General features: G+C 42.2%; 1 protein-coding gene across 4 annotated transcripts in view; it reads right to left on the bottom strand.

The window, feature by feature from the left end:
* The window catches only part of sv2ca (synaptic vesicle glycoprotein 2Ca), a 197,547-nt gene that overhangs the window by 76,464 nt on the left and 98,449 nt on the right, over window positions 1-22,634 (bottom strand). For all 4 annotated transcript variants that reach the window (XM_063049284.1, XM_063049285.1, XM_063049282.1 and 1 more), the window contains exon 5: window positions 19,556-19,707. In XM_063049284.1, the coding sequence (XP_062905354.1) occupies window positions 19,556-19,707 (152 nt within the window). The remainder of the gene's footprint in view (window positions 1-19,555; window positions 19,708-22,634) is intronic.

Raw genomic sequence — 22,634 nt, 5'->3', positions numbered from 1 at the left:
AAAAGGTCGAGTTCACTCAACCTATTCTCATAAGGCATGCTCCCCAATCCAGGCAACATCCTTGTAAATCTCCTCTGCACCTTTTCTATGGTTTCCACATCCTTCCTGTAGTGAGGTGACCAGAAATGAGCACAGTAGTCCAAGTGGGGCCTGACCAGGGTCCTATATAGCTGCAACATTCTGGTCAGGCCAATTGCTTTCCTGTATTCCTGGTTTATGTCCATGGCTTGTATCCCTGAAGAGGAAGTAGACAGTATTTATGAGTACAATGGTGCACTTCTGGGACTGGTGGGCGTCACAGGGGCTTGAGTGCATTCTGGGTGGTGGTGACTATTATTGTTTGAAACTGTAACATTAATGTTACAGACCATAAAACACAGGAGCAGAATTGAGACCATTCAGCTCCTCAAGCCTGCTGCACTATTCAATCATGGCTGATTATTATCCCTCTCAATCCCATTCTCAAGTCTTCTCCACAGTACCTTTGAGACTGTTACTAATCAAGAATCTATCAATTTCTGTTTTAAATACACCCAATGACCTGGCCTCCGCAGCTGCCCTGTAGCAATAAGTTCCACAGATGCACCACCTTTGGCTAAAGGAATTCCTCCTCATCTCTGTTCCAAAGGGACATCCTTGTATTCTGAGGCAGTGCTCTCTGGTCCTGGTCTGAATCATAGTGCACTGTGACAAGGTGATGCTGCTTTCAATAAATAATTATCCTTTGGGAGACAGAAAAAGAACACAAGATGTTGCCTGGCAGGAGATATCAGAACGCAATGTGCATTATGACTCCTATTCTTTCAGGATAAACAATATTTCATGAATCATATCACAGAGAGGAATCTTATGAAGCATTAATGTAAAAGAAGTCCAATGGGTCATTAAACTTCACTCTCAATAATGTACAATTTTCCTTATCATGGACTTTTACTTGTGGAAGCTTTCCAAATTTTCAGTGCTATGGAAGACAAAATGTCAATGTAATTGTCTAATTTCACAAATTACATTGTTCACCTTTACTTAATGCTTCGTTATTCTATGGCGTATCCTTGCTTCCCGCAGTCCTGGAAACTTGAAGTCCAGACAATTATTCAAACAATCCCACCCCCACCGTCCCAAATGTTGAATGGCTTCCTCTTGCATCCATACACCTCAAAGGGATCCAGGGAAGTTAACTTACAAATGACAGGTAGAATTGGTCACATATAATGGAACATGTATTAATGCGACATATAAATGATAAAGAATGGTACAATTGTTCTGATAATAGAGCTGCCGCCTCACTGCTCATGTGATCCAGGATAAATTTTGTCTACTGGTGCTGTCTTTGTGGAGTTTGCATACTCTCCCTGTGACAGTGTGGGTTTTATCTGGATTCTTGGTTTCCTCCCACATCAGATCATCTGGTCGCTTTGGTTGAATGGGTTTCAAGGGGTGTTAGCAAGGTAGATTCAGAATTGGCTCAGTGATAAAGACGCAGAGGGTAATGGTTGAAGGCCAATTCTTTAAGTGGTGGCCTGTGGCAAGTAGGTCTCCCAGTGGTCAATGGTGGGACTTGTTACTCAGTATTTATGTAAGAGTTAAAGATATGAATCTACACGGCATGATTAGTAAATTTGCTGATGATACTAAATTTGAGGGCCTTGGTGATACTGAGCCAGGTTACAATGGATTGTAAAGAGACCTTGATCAGTTAGGGAGATGGGCTGAGCAATGACAAATAGATTTCAACTTGAGGTGATGCATTTTAGACATTAAAATTAGGATAGGACTGGCTATGTGAGTGGCAGGGTACTGTTGAGTGTTGTGGAACAGAGGGGACCTAAGAGTACAAGTGCAGAGATTTTGTTGCAATGAATAGGCCCATCCATCCACCATTCGTTCTCATAGAATTTTTTGACCTTGTTAATAATCTGATAATTCATGTATTTTGACAGAAGCAAGACAATGATCCAGTGATGTATCGTTAGAAAGGCTAACAAATTGCAGAGGGTATGAGTTCCTCATGTTCTAAGTTAATTCTGATTTATTCTTTCCAGCTTACTTTCCACAATACTGCTCATGACAGAAAATCTGTTCGAATTCAAAATTCAATTTTTTGGCAAACAATGGTAATTCTGTATTTTTGCATTTGCAATACACCATACAAATAACGTGAAAATAAATTATCAACAGAGCCTGGACAACATCCAGATGGGAATTAGCACTGGCCTTATAACTCATATTTTGAACAAAGAAAATTCCATCCAGTTTCCTCTGATATTCAACACATCACAATAACTAAAACTCACACTTTCAAAGCCTTAATTAGATCAACCATTTCAACACATGGCAATTGTGTGAACAGTGCAGAGATCTTTGGGTAAAGTTTTTATCTGTTAAATAGTGAACTATATTTTTAAAATGTTGGTGGACTGAACCTGGGATACAGTAACAACTAATCACAAGGACATAATGAAAATATATTATATGTATTGATTAATGTCAAATCTGAATTGGTTAACAAACAGGGTTGTGCTCATAAGAAACAGATTCTGAGCATCTCTGCATCTGGAATAGACGTTGAGTGAGAATACAGTGCATTGTTTTATCCACATGAGAGTTACTATGGCTTAAGTGTTGCTCAGTTTATTTAGGGTTGCACATAGAATTTCTCGGTAGAAATGCAGCGAGTTTGGGAATTACGTATAAATGCTGAAGTTCTGAAATTACTGACTGAACTCTGCTAGCATTTTCCCAGTTGCATTCCCTGGAGCTAAACTTAAGCAGGGAATCTGCTCTCAGATTCTGCACCAGATTTCAGCTGGAACAGAATTCATGAATCCATTCATTAGAAGGCAGATTTTATAACTGCATTTGAAAATGATAAGAAGAATTTGTTAAAGCAACATACATCAAAGTTGCTGGTGAACGCAGAAGGCCAAGCAGCATCTATAGGAAGAGGTGCAGTCGACGAATTTGTTGCAGTTTTTTTAAATTTTTTAAGTAAAGATTTTATATTTTCAAATTTTAAGCTTTTTAGTTGATTTTATTACTGTTATCAGTTTCCTATTTTCAATAGTATTTTCTAGATTTTGAATGTTTTGGAGTGTCAGGGATGATTTCAGTATTATTTTAAACCTTTGATGTCTTTCACAAATGGTAAAACTGAGAAACTGGCTTCACCATCAAAGATTTCACTGGCTGGTGCTCATTTTGGCCTGCCTATATGATCCAATTACGGTGCATAAGGTGCTGGCACAGCTTAAGGCCTTGTCCACTTAATGCCTTAGCCAGCACAATTAACTTTCCAGATGTGAACCAGTGCACGTATGTCAGTGGCAACTTGAGTCCGTTGAGCTCACTAAGGGACAATATTTACCATCACGTTTCCATAGAAATTAGCCGCACTGAAAATGACTTTTCATTTTAAGTTTGATATGAAGTTTAGGTTATTTTTACTTCATTATTTATCTCCTATTTCTTGCGAGACTTGTTTCGAAGCCACCACATGTGTAGGAACTATTTGGTGCGAATAAAAAATACGATGCTAGTGTTTCTGATCTATACCATCACCCCCCCCCACTCCCTAGCACTTCCTTCAATGATCTATGTGAGCTTTTGAAGAGCAAACATGCCTACACATTAACTCACCTTATCTGTAATAGATCAATATTATTATTTTACTGGCCTTCAGCATGTACGCCAGAGTCTTTGATTGGATGTTACTTCAGCACCAAAGTCTATGGAAGTTAATTAAACTTCAATAAGCTTTATATCTTCTTTTATTTACTCTCCACTCCCTTCTTCCCTATGTGACATCTCTGTGTGGGGGAGTGAAAGAAACTGGAATCATAATATGATTTAAAATATCAACAGCACCATCTTCTGGAAGGATGTTCAAAAAAACAAACGTTCTTTTCACTTCCTGTGGCATTTGTTAAATTGAATTGCCACAGATCGGAAAGAGCTCAGATTTAACCTCAGAGCTGCATTTTCTGGTTTTGGCTTTAATGAAGCAGGCGGTTCAAAGCCTCAGCCATCTTGGGTGGATGAGGGAAAGAAATAAACTAATATTAGGAGTATCAGCATATCTGGGAAGGAGTGGACTTGCCTGCAACAAGGGCTAATGACGTAAGACAATAAGACCATAAGATACAGGAGCAGAATCAGACCATTCAGCCCATCGAGTACACCAATGGGAAACTGTTCAAATCATTTTGCCTACATTCCTATACCTGAGTAGGTGAGCTACAGCATGACAATGATACGTGCATTTGGAGGCTAAATTCCAATTTACCATCAATTCATTCACCGAAGCAAATGAGATAATGGGATTATGCTCAACTTCCTCTAAACAAATGTCCTCTGTGGGATAGTAGTAACCCACAATGGCAGAGATTTATGATGAAACTCACTACTATTTGTTATATCTATTTTTAATAATGAATTTCATCACTGATCTCTTTAAGCAAAGCCAGATACTAATGATAAAATTCATCATCACCTTTAATGTGTCAATACAGAGTTTAGCCGAATGAGGAAAAGCAAATCTAGCACAAAATTAATTATCCACTAGCAGTAGATGTCTTCCTTACTGTATGCTTCTGGGACTTGAACTACTTGCTGCGGACTTCTCAAGCTATCACAAATGTCCACCAAATCCACTGGAAGGACAGGTGAACCAATATTGGTGTCCTCTCCCAGCAGACGAAGCATTCGGTCTGGAGCATTTGTGATGGCTCAGCTTCTGGTCCATGAGTAGGAGCACAGGGAGTTCCAAAATGAGAGAGAGAATGAACATACCATCTCACAAGCTACCATCCCACCCATGCCATCAGTCGCTACCTGGGACATCTGTGGTAGAGTCCTTGGGTCCACATTGGCATCATCCATCACCTGAAAACTAGAGTGAAAGCAAGTCATCTTGTTCCTGAGGAATTGCCTCAAAAGAGCTAATTGTTTTTACACAGGTGGGTGTATGGAATGCCCTGTAAAGGCAGATAGCTTAATGACATTTAAGAAGTTCTTAGAAAGGCACATGGATGATCGAAACTTAGAGGGTTATGTAGGAGGGGAGAATTAGATTGATCTTAGAGTAGGTTAAAAGGCAAAATCATAAGCCAAAGGGCCTGCAATATGTCGTAATTTTCTATGCTCCATAAGAGTAGATGAACAAAAGATAGAGAATGCTGAAGATGTGTTGTCTGTCAGCTGCCAAGGTCAAGGACACGTCTTCTCAACTGGAGAGGAACTTGAAGGAGGAGAAAATTATCCAGCTGTTAAGAACCATGTAGACACTACCAACATCGGTAGGAGAATGAAGGAGGTTCTACTGAATGATTATAAATGGCTTGTGTCAAAAGTGAAAATTAGAACAAGTTAGGTAATAATCTCTGAGAAGTAGCAGAGAGTAAATAAGATTAAAGGAGTAAACACATGACCAAGAGGTTGATGTGGGAGAAATGGATGCGGATTGATTGGGCACTAACAGTTGATTTGGGAGAAAAGAGAGCTTTAGACAGTGTTTTAAACTTATTAAAGTTTGAAATGGTTCAAGTGATAAGAATTTTAACACATCAAAAAGAAATGAGAGAGCAGTGAAGGGATGAATGGAAATTGAAATGACAGAAAGTATAAGCAAAACTGTGGAACAGAAATTAGAATCAGATTAACGACTGTAAAAGGTCAAAGCTGCAAGGTTTTTATCACTAGTTGGAACAAGCTAGAGGAGCTGACAGCACAAATAGAAATAAATGAGTTTGTTTTAACATATGTTATAGGATGGAGGGTGACCAGACTTTGGAATTCAGTATTCATCAGAGATTTATCCTGATCAAGAAGAGTGACTCAATAGCAAAGATGTATGCTCCATGGTTAAAAAGGAAAACATTTCTTCAAAAACTAAAGCACGCAGACAAAAACTGGCGGTAGACCATACAACTGGTGGAACCAGAAGAAAAGACTAAAGAGTGAGAAAATGAAGATGAGAAAGCACAGGCAAGTAACACTAAAGCTAACAGCAAGGAAGGAGATAGTTAAGGGCAGTGCAACATACCTGGAAAGCAGGACTGGGGAATTAATGCTGGGAAACTAGGAAATAGCAGACAATTTGAAAGAAAAATTTGCATTGTTCTTCATAGTGGAGGATAGTTGAATTATCTTAAATGTGTAGTTACAAATAGAAGGGAAGAATATTCAATGATCCCCATTAAAATTCAAAATATTGAAAACACTGAAACATCTAAAGACAGAGAATGGTCAGGACCTAATTACCTATATCCAAGAAAGGAGCTGAAGAGAAAGTAGAGCCAAGGCTTTTTCAAAACTCCTTGTTCCAGGATGGTACCGGTGAATTGGAAAACCACAAATGGGAGATTAAAAGTAGGAAAGGATAGGCAAATTCACTTAATATCTTTTGGTGGGAGGGTGCTAGAGTCTATAATCAAGGAAGAAATAGCCAGTCATTTAGTGAACACTAATACCATCAAACCAAGTCAACATAATTTTATGAACCGGAAATGCACAGAAGGATCTTGGGGTCCAATTCCATAGGTCCCTGAAAGAGGCTGCATAGGTTAACAGGACTGGAAGGAAGGCATAGAGCAGGTTTGTCTTTATTAGTCAAAGCATTGACTTTTTATGCTTATAAACTTCTAGTTAGACCACATCTGGAATATAATATTCAGTCTGCTTGCTCCTTTATAGGAAGGATGGTGAGGCTTTGGATGGGGGTGCAGAGGAGGTTTATTGGATCGGACGGGAATGAAGGATGTGTGATAAGGAGAGGTTGAACAAACTTCTGCTCCGGAGCAGGAAAAACTCTTTTCTCTCTTTAGTCTTTAACTGCTGCTTCTACCAGTTGTCTAATCTACCACCAGTTTTTTTTCTTGGGGAGACCCAATGGAGGTTTATGAGATTTAGAGTAGACATACAGTATCTTTACCATAGGGCTGAAATGTGGAACTACAGGGAATGCAGTTAAGGTGAGAAGGGTTAAATTCAAAGGAGATGTGCAGGGCAAAATATTTCTGGAATAATCGGTGTCTGGAATGTGCTGCCAAGGATGGTGGTGGAGGAAAATATATTTAAGAATCTCTTAAGTAGGCACATGAATGGAGAGGTAAGTATATTGTGTAGGCAGAAGGGATTCTTTTACTTGGGCATTTAATCTGGTGCGACTTTGTGAGGCTATGGGCCTGTCCGTGCACCTTACTGTTCTATATTCTGTAAAATAGTTTTTTGCCAAATTTCTAGTGTTCTTTGAGGATACAATAAGCAAAATTAATAAAGGGGAAGCTACAGTGTATTTGGATTTCCAAAAAGAAATTTTGATAATGTGTCTCATCTGGCATCAGTGTGTGGTATGGAAACTGCAATGCGGCAGACTGGAAGATGTACAAAGGTTCGTTAAAACTGCACCAGCCTAGCCACCTTCAAGAACGTATATACAGAAAGGTGCCTATTTATTCCTCTCCATAGATGCTGCCCGACCCATTAAGTTTATCCAGCGTTTTCTGTGTGTTACTCTGCAGAATCTCCTGTGTTGGTACTTTTTGGAAAGATTTGGGAAGCTGAGGGCTATGGGGAACTGGCACAGAGGAGGAGATGAGGCATGGGGCAGATCAGCCCTGATCATATTGAACTGTAGGGCAGGCTCGAGGGGTTGAATACCCTTATCTTCTTATGTTCCCACCTCCATAATGGGTCACAAATGAGGTGACTTCGGTATGTTAGATTTTGTATGAATTTGTTGCTACGCAGGATTTTTCAGAGGGTAAGCAGTTCCACCTGTGGTGAAACATGACATTCACTGATGTTCCTTTAACACAAGTCACATCTGTTAGCCCAGCATGAAGTATAACCTGAATTGGTTCTTGCAATGGAGAAGAATGGTTTCTCAAAGGATATTTCAAATTCTGGAATCTAATATTTTCTCAGCATTTATTATACAAGTCGGCACAGTTTGCTTATTCATCAGCCATTCACATATGGTTAATACAAGCCTTATTAGACACACACAGCGCAGTTGTCTGATATCTCCAGTAACCCATGGACAATCCTGCACCTCCTCCTTATGACTCTGTGGGTTTCTCCCAGGTGCTCTGGTTTCCACACACAACACAATGAGGCGCAAGTAGGTTAAATAACTGATGTACGTTTGTAAACTGTCCCTTTGTGTACCTTACTGGCAGAAAGAGTCAAAGAAAATTAGAGAAAATAAGCTACAAGAGAAAAAAGTAGAGAGTCAATGGCCTTAATGGGATTGTTTCCCTAAGAGTCAAGAAAATAAATAGCCCCCTTCTGGGTTCTGACTGCCCACTTTCAAAAAGTGTGCAGAAACACCATGCTTTCTGCTTTCAATTCTGTCAAATATTACACAAGTTTGATGTTGTTGGCCTAGAGAGCAATTCTGTCAAATATTACATGAGTTAGATGTTGTTGCCCCAGAGACCAGTTTCTGTCTAATGTTACATGAGTTAGATGCTGTTGCCCCAGAGACCAGTTCTGTCTAACATTACATGAGTTAGATGTTGTTGGCCCTACATGCATTATCTTTCAGTGAATTTTGAAAAACTGTGAAGACTCCATGTAGTTCTTTGTAGCTCTTTAGTTTTAAAATTAAATTTAAGACTTTTAATGGTCAGATTCATTCTATAAATAGTAAAATACAGAGAAGGTCTTCCCTAATACTTCTGTAAACAATTCATTCCAGGGAAAGGTAATTGGACCAAAGCCAACACACGCTTTTTACCTCAGCAAGTTAATGCGTGTGATAAAATCAAAGGTTTCCCCAGGATATTCTTAATGGCACTAGAAATCATGCAAAACCTATTAAAAAGTTTTCCTCCGCTGAATTGCAAAGTTACATGATGTGTCAAACTTTGAAGCCAAATGCACAAAGGTATAAAAAAAAATCCACATTAAGTAAAAGAAAAGTCAGCAGATTATTTGATTACCTTTCCCTGTTAATCTAATGTTAAAGAACATTTTATTGGGAGAGGTCTACTATTCATTAATGTGACTATTTCATCCATCCATCTCTATTTTTATTTATTTGGTCTCCACTGCTGAGACCACAGTAATTTATTAGCTCCATATTTTCAGTTTGACTTGTATTCTGTTAGACTGTTTGAGGTAACATTATTTATTCTTTCTTACTTCTCTTCTAATATTTATATACGTAGCCCCCCCCCCCCCCCCCCGGCCACCCTCAGGGTCGCTCGGCTCGCTGTCGTCTAGGGAAACAGCCTCGGCCCCGCCAAACTTGGTAATAGTTTGTGTGGATGCTGTGTGAGGTACCCCACCCCGCCCAAATAACAGACAATACACCAGATACGATTAAATGATTTACAGTTTATAGATATTACTGGAACTATATAATTAAGAGAGAATAAAATATAAAAGGAAAATGAAAGGCGCCACACTTATCAAAGTTCAATCTCTTCGTGCACAAGAACCGTTGGAGCTCAAGGACCTTCTTCTTCATCCTGCGACCCCTCAGACTACCACGACCGGCCGCCTGGGACCACCAATGGTGGTCGACCAGATGCTCCACATGAGTCCGTCTCCGTCTCCTCGCCGAATGTCCCGCTCGGGGTCCGACCCCGTTAGCGGACATCACAGCACATCGTCCATCCTCTGTCTCGCTCTTCCGCCTTCCGCCCCAAAATCCCGTGCGTACAGTATCTTCAAATACACCAAAACCATAACAACTATCCCAATTGGTTAATAGCACTCTCTTATCAGACTCTAAAGAAAAACAAGCTGCTAGCACAAACTTTCTCAGTGTTTAACACAACAAAGCCGCATTCCCCAGATTAACATAACAAAGACGCCATTTTAATTAGCCTCCACAGTAATATAAAGGTCGAAACCCCCTTACACTCTCCCCCCACCAAATAAAGTCATGTCCTCATGACTTCTAAATAACTCGCCAGCCAGTCCTGCAGACACACAACACACACATACACAGATACACACAGTGACAGTGCTCCCCACACAGTGGACCTTACTCCCGTCCCACGGGCGCTACATAGGCCAACCTATCTGGGAGCTTCTTAATCCTCCGAGACCTCCGTACCCCCTCACCTAAACCCAAAAGGTTCAGACACTACTAGGGATACCTCAGGCCCGCTTGCCAACTCCTCTCTCACTCAGGCCACCACTGCAGCTCGGAACCCCCCCTGTTCCGTGTCCGGGGCCCCGCCTCTCCTCCTTCCTGATCCTGCCATAACTCAGACTGCCCTCAACTAGCCCTCCCCACTACACCTGACTCAGTGGGAGAAGGGCCAAAGGTCTCTTCCTCAATCACGGGGAAGTTAGCGAAAGGCAGCATGTACTACATGTGCAGCACATCATCCTTGGAATCCGTATCCTTCCTCATTCCTTCGATCGGTAGCTGCTGGTTAAGTTTCTCCAAACTGAAACATTTAGTCGGGGCTACCCCTTCAGCCTCCTGCAGTCGAGACGTCAGCTTCTTCAGGGACTCCTTCAACTCTCGCCACAGCCTGAGCAGTTCTGACTCATGGTTCTTGGCCATCTCAATCTGGGACGCAGTTACCCCACCAGCTTCTTCCACCCTGACCTGAAAAGCAGCAGTTAAAGAATGTTCAGCCTCCGGTTGTTTCTTCCTGAGGACGTCTTCCAGGTCAACTTTCAGTTTTTCCACTTCATTTAACCTTGCGATAGTCACCTTCAGGTTCCTTTCAAGCTTCCGCCTCCCTTTTCCGAGATCTGTCTTCCATTTCTTCACCTCCTCAGGAGTGTAGTCAAACTCCCCTCCCTGGGCTCTCGGTTTTCTGTTGCCCTTAGTCAAAACACTTCCTTGATCTTCCCCAACTTGCAAGTCTTCCAATCTGTTCTGAATCGACGTCTTGAGCTTCTGCTGATCCCTTGGAAGGTGGGTCATTGTTTCTTCTCGCTGGACTAATTCATCAGTATATGATCACAGTGTGGTGCAAATCCCCTCGCTTCCCTGGGTCTCATTTAGATTGACGACCTGGGTTTCCATCCCCCGGTCCACCACTGTCTGTCCCAACACCAGGAAGTTCAACTGGTATGTCGAGTCATTTTTCTCACATTGCACCAAACTCCTCCGGCCAAAAACTCCTCCACATTTGACACTTCGCTTCGGTCGCCCGGGCTCAGCCACTTGCCTCGCCTCATAGTCCCCCCAGGCGAATCCAAGCTCTAGGCGGTCATCCACATACGTCAAAACTCCACACACCTGCACTTCCCCCATGGTCTTCCTCATGCCCCACTGGAAGGATGCAGGGGCTCCGGATATGCCCTTGGGCATCTTTTTGGATCGGAATAATCCTAGGGAACTATTAACGGCCGTCTTCGGCTCAAGAGCCGCACTCCTCGGGATCTGGCAACATCCACCCCTCAGATGCAGCACATTAAACCACATCGCATAATCCACACACATGCTGCCTTCATCTTCCATGCCGCTAGGGTCCAGTTGCCACGACCTCTCTCTCACTGAGGTGTCTTCAGCGGTCAACTCCCCTCCCTCGTGGTAGTTCAGAGCATCTACTAAGAGGGTCTCACCCTCAGCTACTTTCCCCAGGCTGTACCACCGCCGGGTCTCGTTTAAATTCGGTACTGGCTCAAGGCTGCTACACACGTCCTCAGAAGCAACTCGACACGCTGGGTGCCCAGACAATGCCTCCATGAACTCCAGGGTCATTAACCAATCATCGTCTTCTGGATAACTACTGGCACTGGTACCCAAAAGCTCCGGTGCCCTTGCGGTTGTCAAGGGTAAATGCTTCAGATACCGGTTGTAAAACAAACTGTACAACAACTTGACCGGTGCCCCGGGGTCGAGGATGGCTTTAGCATCGCTTCCCTCTATCCATAGCGACACCCTGGGGCGTGGTCCCTCTAAGCCTTCAGGAATAGGGTATTTTCCTTTTGGAAGTACATTGGTACATTGCTGGGAACGTGCTTCCCCAGGGACCCCAAGCCGTTCCCCCACTGGGCCTCCACTAAGTTTCCCGACACCTCTCTGATCAGCTGAACAACTGATCCCCTGAAATGATCCCCCTGGCACTGCAAGCAATTTAGCCGCCCTCCTCACCAGAGAAGACACACTGAAAACTTTCCCCCCTCTTTCAAATAACTGACAGCTGTCACTACAGTATAAGTGAACCTGACAGCTCTAACACCGTCACCGGCCCGCCTACTTAAACTTTCAACCAATCCCTGTCGCCCTCCCTCAACCGAGCACTGCCACTCATCTAACAACTGAGAGATCCACTCCGCCCTCATCTCGCACGCCTCCGCCCCTCTTGGGGTGGACACTATCCCAAGTGCCAGGCGGAGACTGCCAGAGCTAGAACATTTATTCGCAGACCCTACCTCCAAATCAGACCACTCTTTCCTCTCTCTCCCAACCACATGGACAGCCCCGAGTGCCACTTCCAACTCATCAATGCCAGCCTGAACTCGAACAAAGACCGCACCCGCCACGCATACAGCAATCACCAGCAAATAACCCACAGAGACACACATTACAGATTTAAACAGGGCACCCACACAGCATACCAGCAGACCCAATCCCGGACAAAGCCCACACAATGTAGCCCCCCCGGCCACCCACAGGGTCGCTCGGCTCGCTGTCGTCTGGGGAAACAGCCTCGGCCCCGCCAAACTGGGTAATAGTTTGTGTGGATGCTGTGTGAGGTACCCCACCCCGCTCAAATAACAGACAATACACCAGATGCAATTAAATGATTTACAGTTTATAGATATTACTGGAACTATATAATTAAAAGAGAATAAAATATAAAAGGAAAATAAAAGGCGCCACACTTATCAAAGTTCAATCTCTTCGTGCACCAAACCGTTGGAGCTCAAGGACCTTCTTCTTCACCCTGCGACCCCCTCGGACCACCTCGACTGGCCGCCTGGGACCATCAATGGTGGTCGACCAGATGCTCCACATGAGTCCGCCTCCGTCTCCTCGCCGAACGCCCTCCTCGGGGTCCGACCCCGTTAGTGGACATCACAGCACATCGTCCATCCTCTGCCTTGCTCTCCCACCTTCTGTCCCAAAACCCCACGCGTACAATATCTTCAAATACACCAAAACCATAACAACTATCCCAATTGGTTAATAGTACTCTCTTATCACAAAACAAGCTGCTAGCACAAACTTTCTCAGCGTTTAACACAACAAAGCCGCATTCCCCAGATTAACATAACAAAGACACCATTTTAATTAGCCTCCGCAGTAATATAAAAGTTGAAACCCCCTTACATATATTTGTATACCTGTCCACTTGTAATGCTACTGTGACACTGTAATTTCCTTTTGAATCAATAAAGTATCTATCTGTCTATCTCTTCAGTTATTATGATGCGACCACTTAGATACCAATAGCTACAGAAGAAGCTTAAATTTCCACAATAAAATGGTGATTCTCCTGGGCTCCAGAAGTAACACAGCACTTGTAAAAATATTTTATTCTTCATTAGTACCATAGCCACACTTATTGGTCTTTGTCCTCAGAAAATATTTTGTTCAATTTCTGCGGTAAAGGAAGCGCTTTGTCCTATGCTGGGAAAATGAATTGCAATTGGGCTGTTCTCAGTGGAGTGTAGAAAATGAGAGCTTGTTTTTATTGAGGAATGTGAGCAATAATTGGCATTTTCTGATTTTGTTTGAGATTTGTAATTAGAAGAACTTCTTGGGGTCAAACATAGTGAAGTTGTGAACACTCTGGTTCAGCATCAAATAGTCGCCCGTGGATCATTTCCTAGATACTATTCACTAACTGGATGTTCCAAATCACCAACATAAAGTTCTCATACTTCTTTATTCTTTCAACAGCCCTCTTTTATTTAAACATATCTATGATTCTGAGGTAGGGATGGCCTATTTGTACAAACAGTGTCGTTTTCCCTGTAGGAGGTATAATTGAAATGTGAAATTTAACACCTACAGTGACCATAGCATGGTTGGGGTTCTGCTTTTGCATAATGATTTTAACTCAACATCACTGTTATCACAAACAAGAGAATATCTGCAGATGCTGGAAATCCAAACAACACACACAATGTGCTGGAGGAACACTGCCGACCAGACAGCACCTATGGGAAAGAGAGCAGACAATGTTTCGGGCCGAGACCCTTCACCCAGGACTGGAGAAAAAAAGATGAGGAGTCAGAATAAGAAGGTGGGGGGAAGAGAGGAAGAAACACAGGGTGGTAGGTGAAATCGGGAATGGGCGGAGAGGGGAAGTAAAGAACTGGAAGTTGATTGGCGAAAGAAATACAGGGCTGGAGAAGGGGGAATCTAATAAGACAGAAGGCCATGGAGGAAAGAAAAGGCTGGAGAAGCACTAGAGGGAGGTGATGGGCAGCTAAGGAGATAAGGTGAGAGCGGGAAATGGGAAGGGTGAAGGAGAGTGGGAGTACTATCACTATTATCATCTCATTTTTGATTCTCATTATGAGTTCAGTATAGTTTTATCAAGCAGGTAGAATATGAGTAACACTTCAATACTGACATTTCTGCAAGAGAAGAGTGATATTTGATAAGGTCCAATACATTTTAGATTGTGGTCTTGCTGAGAGCCAGCAAATGTCTTCCCCATAGAGATAAACAATTCCAACAACAAATTGTTCCATGGTTTAAAATAGCCACCATCCACTATAGATGAAGGTGCAGGATGCTTACAGCTTTGCTCTCCTGGATTTTATATGTACTATTTGTTTATGAAGCAAAATTACAGACAGAACAGCTATACCACACAGCGTTACAAAGGGGATGATATGATTCTGATTACATCCAGCAGAATAGTCCGTAATTCAGACATAAAGTACTACGAGTGCAACAGTGTATGGATAATCAATTATGACACAACTCCTGCTAAATGGAAAAAAGTGCTTTCAAAGAAAATGGATTACACTTAGACTGGAGTACTATCCTTTCACCTCCAGCCATAGTTTCAAATCCACGGTGGGTACAAATAATAGAAGATTCTATTATCGTTTAGTTTTTAAAGAATCCTAAATAAAATGTAATCATTTTGCTTCCTGTAACAGAATAAAGGAATTGTTTCCTAACATTGGCAAAGAAAAAAATGCCCTCACATTTAGGAGGCTGTTTATCCTGTCAAGAAACATGGTTGCAGACAATCTTCATAAAATGGATCTGGCTGTTGTTGTCTAACAACTTGTTTCTGGTTCCGAAATGAAATCTAATCACTATTGACGTTGTTGACATGCAGCTTTTCATATGAATAGTATCTATCAAAAATGCTACTCTGACATACGGTGCTCCATTCTGTTGAGCCATCAAGAGTATCTTTGATCTTTAATTTAAGCACCTGTCACTTTAATTCTCCAACCTCGACATCTGTGTCTTTGGTCTCTTATAGTGTTCCAACAGAGTCAAATTCAAACTTAGTGAGTAGCATCTCATTTTTTCCACTGGGCATATTAAAGTCCCTTCAGCACTTAATGAATTCAACAATTCCAAATATATTGATTGTGTCAAAACTGGTTAGTTCAGATAAACGGTTAGCAAATTGTACCATTGCCTTCTTTTCTCTCTCCATGACGCTGCCTCATTTGCTGAGAACTTCCAAGGTTCTCTTGTTACATTTCACATTTCCAGCATCTGAAGTGTTGTGTATAACACACTGCTTTATTTCTCCTTTCTTCACTTGTTTTTATCTCCTACTATTTCAGCTCCTCCAGACTCGAAGAGATTAATATGCCTTTACCATCCTCTTTGCCAGCACCACCATTGCTATGTCAGTCAGTTTCTCTGTATCCACTGTAGCACAGGCATTCACGTTGTTCTGTTTATCTATACAAACTCTAGCACCACCACCTTTTTCTATCTCTAAAATCAATCCTGAAACATTAACACTGTTTGTCTCATCGCAAAATTTGATAGAGCCATTATAGACCAGTGAGTCTTACTTCAGTGGTTGGTAAGTTGATGGAGAAGATCCTGAGAGTCGGTATTTATGAACATTTGGAGAGGCATAATATGATTAGGAATAGTCAGCAAGGCTTTGACAAAGGCAGGTTGTGCCTTATGAGCCTGATTGAATTTTTTGAGGATATGACTAAACACATTGATGAAGGTAGATCAGTAGATGTAATTTATATGGATTTCAGCGAGGCATTTGATAAGGTACCCCATGCAAGGCTTATTGAGAAAGTAAAGAGGCATGGGATCGAAGGGGACGTTGCTTTGTGGATTCAGAATTGGCTTGTCCACAGAAGGCAAAGAGTGGTTGTAGACAGGTCATATTCTGCATGGAGGTCGATGACAAGTGGTGTGCCTCAGGGATCTGTTCTGGGACCCCTTCTCTTTATGATTTTTATAAGTGACCTGGATGAGGAAGTGGAGGTATGGGTTAGTAAATTTGCTGATAACGCAAAGGTTGGGGGTGTTGTGAATGGTGTGGAGGGCTGTTAGAGGTTACAGTGGGACATTGATAGGATGCAAAACTAGGTTGAGAAGTGACAGATGAATTTCAACCCAGATAAGCGTGAGGTGGTACATTTTGGTAGGTCAAATATGATGGCAGAATTTAGTATTAATGGTAAGATTCTTGGCAGTGTGAAGGATCAGAGGGATGTTGGGGTCCGAGTCCATAGGACACTCAAAGCTGCTACACAGGTTGACTCTGTGGTTAAGAAGGCATACGGTACATTGGCCTTCATCAATCATGGGATTGAGTTTAGGAGCCGAGAGGTGATGTTGCAGCTATATAGGACCCTGGTCAGACCCCACTTGGAGTACTGTGTTCAGTTCTGGTCACCGCACTACAGGAAGGATGTGGAAGCCATAGAAAGGGTGCAGAGGAGACTTACAAGGATGTTGCCTGGATTGGGGAGCATGCCTTATGAGAATAGGTTGAGTGAACTTGGCCTTTTCTCCTTGGAGCGACGGAGGATGAGAGGTGACCTGATTGAGGTGTATAAGATGATGAGAGGCATTGATCATGTGGATAGTCAGAGGCTTTTTTCCAGAGCTGAAATGACTGGCACAACAGGTCACAGTTTTAAGGTGCTTGGAAGTAGGTACAGAGAAGATATCAGGGGTAAGTTTTTACGCAGAGAGTGGTGAGTGCGTGTAATGGGCTGCCAGCAACTGTGGTGGAGGCAGATACGATAGGGTCTTTTAAGAGACTCCTGGATAGGTACATGGAGCTTAGGAAAATAGAGGGTTAGGGGTAACCCTAGGTAATTTCTAAGGTAATGTTTGGCACAGCATTGTGAGCTGAAGGGCCTGTATTATGCTGTAGGTTTTCTATGTTTCTATGTTAAAGGCAACTAGCAAAAGGGCCAGAGAAGATGCAGAATGTAGTGAGTACCTACAGAGAAATGATTATTTACCTTTAGGTAGTGGAGGCAGAATAATCTGTGGTTTTCAAATGAGAATTAGATCATTACTTGATTCAATAAAATTGCGTGGTCATGGGGAAAGTACAAGTGAGTGGGATTAATTGCAAATGGCTTGATAGTGAGCCAACGTTCTCAGAGGGTTGAATGGCCCCCTTCAGTACTAATAATTTTTTTCGTATACAGAAGGGAAGCAGCTTTTTCACTAATCTGTTGCTTGTAATATTTTAATATCTTTAACAGAAGCTTTCTTTTTCAAAGAAAATAACTCTAGAACTTGATTTAGAAATTCTTAAACCCAAATTTGAAATCTTAAATTCAACTGAACAACATTCTTAATGACTGGAATATTTGAGAAAATCCAGGTTGAAATTATCTGTGTTTGTGCCATCAAGAACAATGAATAAACGTGAAATGCTGGTAACGCAGTATAATTTCCTAAGGAATATCACATATCATATCCTGTCAACAATGGAATGTTCCCTTTAAATCCAGATCCTTGTCTCTTAAATGCTAACCAATGACTAACATTCTAATTACATTTAACTCATTAGAATCACCTCTAATTGTGTACAGCTTCATTTTAAAAATCTCATGAATTGCTTTCTGAAAGTCAATAGAAAGAACACTCATAGGCAACTCTTCCACTTCTTTTACCACACCAGTTCTTTCTCTGTGGCTTGTTCTTATCCTAGAGCTTAGTCAGCCATGCATTTAGTGACTTTGCCACAATTGACGCTGGGCTGACAATATTGTTGTTACCTGAATTCTTCCTCCATCTCTTCTCAAATGATGGAGTAATATTTACAGCTTTTCAATCCAAATGTGCAGTTTGGAAATCTAAAATGCTTTGAAAAAGTATGAATGGTACATCTGTAATTTCCTGTTCTTTTTCTTTTCATAACCTTACCTGCAAATTCTGGAAGCTTTTAAGAAGATGTCTCACATTTAGGTTACTTACCTAAAGTTCACTCAGTTCCACTTTTAGTTTCTCAAAGCATCATTAGTATGTTATTTATATCCACTGTGAAAATGGATACAAAGTACTTATAAAATGCTTCCGTTAGTTCCTTATTATACATTAGTCTCACAGTCATCCATCTTTCAAAATTCCCCATTCGCTTTCTTGGAACATGTTATGGAAGCTCTTTGCCATTGTTTTCATTTTGTTTTTAACATTTATTAAGCTGCATGTCCCACTTCCATCCAGGTAGAGGCTTGCAATTTACATGCCAAGACCACTAGACTCAGAAACACTTACTTCTCCCAAGCCATCAGGCTGATCAACATCTCCATCCATTAACACACTCCACCACCCCGCATGTCAAATGCAAACATGACTTTGTAACAATGGAGAGAAAGGAGATGACCTGAGTAACTGGTACTCAAGTTATTCATTTTGTCCTCTGACAAAGAATTTCAATACAATCAGTCTATGTCTAGAAGCTAATTTTACATATATGTGGCCACACTCAACAGTTACTTATAAATTGTGTTTTATAGGTTTGCTTTGATAATTATATGTTCTGTGTTTTTATGCTTATTGTGCTTTTTATTGCTGCATCAGATCTGGAGTAACAATCATTGCGTTCTCCTTTACATTCAAGTACTGAAGAATGACAACAAACAATCTTGAACTTCGTCTGCTTATTGTGAGTGATGCACCTCTGTTGTACTGACTCTAATTATTGTCACCAGCAAAGTTGAAGAACATTTCCTTTGGGTAAAGAGCAATGCCCATTCTCTTAAATACCATTCCCAACTGAAAAAAAACTGATCAGTCATGATTTCACTGCAAGGTAAAAGCTTGTTATTGAATTGTTCAAATGTCAAATGCGAACATGACACTGTAACGAAGAAGTGAAAGGAGATTACCTGATTTACTGGTGCTCAAACTATTCATTTCTTCCTCTGATAAAGAATCTCAAATGCAAATGTAAGTACACAGCTTGTTATAGAGCTGATATTAATGAAACAGTAATTAAATACCCTGGTTCCATGCACTGGGCTACCAGTAAGAACCTTTTTTTAAAAAGTTCACCCAAGCTCACAACAATGCCAGAATCCAACTTTCTCAGTTGTCTACATTTCCACACATTCAGAGTCGATCTTTGCATTCAGCCCAACAAGAAATTTCATCTTGTAATCCACAACAGCATGCCAGGTTTTGGCAATTACTGTTTAGTTCTCTTACCGTAGTGAGGGATGATAGCCCAGGCCATGGCGGACGCGTAGATCCCTCCAATCATCCAGAACATGCAAAGCCAGCTCAAGTGCTCACCCCGCTTCTCCCGGGCCAGCACCTCAGCAAAATAGGAAAACACAATTGGGACTGCTCCTCCAATCCTATGTTCAGAAAAGAAAATGCAGGCCACTTATTACCCTTGGTGTAGAAACCGTCTATTCTGGTAAACAAAAATCCTTGTTTTCCCATCTTAAATCCTTAGTTTCTGTAAACTAGAAACTGAAATTTCTGCTTAATCAGGTTTAGTTTCATCCTGACATTGCTTCAAAATCTTTTGATTGGTTGCATTCATTGATATTTATCATTACCTAATTTATGATAGAAAGTTTTCTAAAAAAATTCTTTAAAGTAATTGAAAGTGGTAAACTGGCACTCATTTAAATTTCTTCCTTTTTCCTGTGATGTAAACACAATTAAATTTTAATATAATTGCACCATTACACCTCTAAAAACAAAAATTGCAGTTTAATGTGTTGTTGAATTATGTTGATGTATGAGATTTGGCTTTAGCTAATCTACAGATAAATCTTCTAACTGGCATGACCACAACTGTAACACTGCACTAGAGGAAGAGGTTAAGGCCTTGTAAAGGGTTCGAATGGATTTACTTGGATAATTTCAGAAATTAAATTAATTTGGATAGGAAGCTTGATTTATTTCCACAATTCTAAAAGGAACCTGATGAATATTTACTGTAAAAACAAGAGAAAATCTGCAGATGCTGGAAATCTGAGCTATACACACAGTAAATGCTAGAGGAACTCAGCAGGCCAGGCAGCATCTATGGTTAAAAAGAACAGTCAATGTTTTAGGCCGAAACCCTTCGACAGGAGTGGAGAAAAAAGCTGAGGAGTAGATGAGAAAGGTAGAAGGAGGGGTAAGAGAAATGCCAGGCAATAGGCGAAAATTGGAGTGGGAGCAAGTTGATTGGTGAAAGAGACAGAAGGCTTTGGGAGAAAGAGAAAAGAGGGTTGTGGGGGGAGGAGCACCAGAGGGAGACAATGGGCTGGCAAGGAGATAACATGAGAGAAGGACAAGGGGATGGGAAGTGGTGAAGAGGCGGAGGAGGCATTACTGGAAGTTTGAGAAATTGATGTTCATGTCATCAGGTTGGAAGCTACCCAGACGGAATATAAGGTGTCGCTCATCCAACCTAAGTGTGGCCTGATCCTGACAGTGGAGGAGGCCATGGATTTACATATTGGAATGGGAATGGGAAGAGGAATTAAAATGGGTGGCCACTTGGAGATCTTGCTTGTTCTGGCAGATGGAGCATAGATGCTCGGCGAAACGGTCTCCCAATCTATGTCGGGTTTCACCGATATACAGGAGACCATACTGGGAGCACCGAACATAGTAATGACCCCAGAAGACTCACAGGTGAAGTGTTGCCTCAGCTGGAAGGACTGTTTGGGGCCCTGAATGGCAGTGACGGAGGAGGTGTAGGGGCCGGTGTTTTCCCTTGTTCCACTTGCAAGGATATGTGCCAGGAGGGAGATCAGCGGGGAGGGACGAATGGACAAGGGAGTCACAGAGGGAGCGAACCCTGCGAAAAGCAGAAAGTGGGGAGGGAGAGATGTGTTTAGTAGTGGGATCCAGTTGGAGGTGGCGGAAGTTTCAGAGAATTATGTGCTGGATGCGGAGGCTGGTGGGTTGGTAGATGAGGACAAGAGGAACCCTATCCCTGGTAGCTTGGTGACAGATGGGGTAAGAGCATACGTGCGTGAATTGGAAGAGATGCAGTTGAGGGCAGTGTTGATGGTGGAGGAAGGGAAGCCCCCTTCTTTGAAAAAGGAAGACATCACCTTCGTTCTAGATTGAAAAGACTCATCCTGAGAGCAGATGCGGCAGAGAAGGAGGAATTAAGAAAAGGGGATGGCATTTTTACAAGTAGCGGGATGGGACGAGGTACACTCCAGGTAGCTGTGAGAGTCCATTGGTTTATAATAGACATTGGTGGATAAGCTGGCTCCGGAGACAGAGACAGTGAGATCGAGAAAGGGAAAGGAAGTGTTGGAAATGGCCCAGGTGAATTTGAGGGCAGGGTGGAAGTTGGAGGCAAAGTGGACGAAAGCAACAAGTTCGGCGCAGGTACAGATACCGGAAGCAGCAGCAATGCAATCATCGATGTAGCGTAGTAAAAGTGTGGGACGGTCACCAGTATAGGATTGGAACATAGACTGTTCCACATAGCTGAAAAACAGGCAGGCATAGCTGGGTCCCATGCTAGTGCCATGGCTACCCCTTTTGTTTGAAGGAAGTGGGAGGACCCAAAGGAGAAATTATTTAGAGTGAGGACGTTCCGCTAGGCAGAGGAGAGTGATGGTGGAGGGGAACTAGTTGGGTCTGGTGCCCAGAAAGAAACAGAGAGCTTTGAGGCTTTCCTGGTGGGGGATGGAGGCATATAGGGACTGGACATCCATAGAAAAAACAAGATGATGCAGGCCAGGGAACTTGAAATCATTGAAAAGATCCAGAGTGTGTGAGGTGTCATGGATGTAGTTAGGAAGGGACTGAACCAGAGGGGATAAAACAGAGTCAAGGTATGCAGATATGAGTTCAGTGGGACAGGAGCAAGCTGAAACAATGGGTCTACCTGGACAAGCAGGTTTGTGGATTTTGGGTAGGAGGTAGAAACAGGTGGTGCGGGGTGCGGGAACTTTGACGTTGTTGGCAGCAGATGGGAGATCCCCAGAGTCAATACGGTCGGTGATGGTGCGGGAGACAGTGGCCTGGTGTTTCTTAGTGGGGTCCTGTTTGAGGGGTAAGTAAGAGGAGATGTCTGAGAGTTGGCAGTGGGCCTCAGCAAGGTAGAGGTCAGTTCACCGGACTACTTCAGCACTTCCCTTGGCTACGGGTTTGATATTTACTGTAAAAGGAAAACATTTCCAGAGCTTCAGGGAAAAAGGTGAGATTAGCTGGACTTGCTCTTGCATGAAGCCATCATTGGGATAAATGATCATGTTCTGAGCTGTAACCTTGGTGATCGGTGGAATGAGATTGAGCATGAATTCAGGGTGGCAGTAAA

The sequence above is a fragment of the Mobula hypostoma genome, chromosome 5, assembly GCF_963921235.1.
Source record: "Mobula hypostoma chromosome 5, sMobHyp1.1, whole genome shotgun sequence".
In the NCBI taxonomy this organism is placed as follows: domain Eukaryota; kingdom Metazoa; phylum Chordata; class Chondrichthyes; order Myliobatiformes; family Myliobatidae; genus Mobula; species Mobula hypostoma.
The sequence above is the reverse complement of the archived record's forward strand: the minus strand, read 5'-3'. Positions and strand labels throughout refer to the sequence as shown.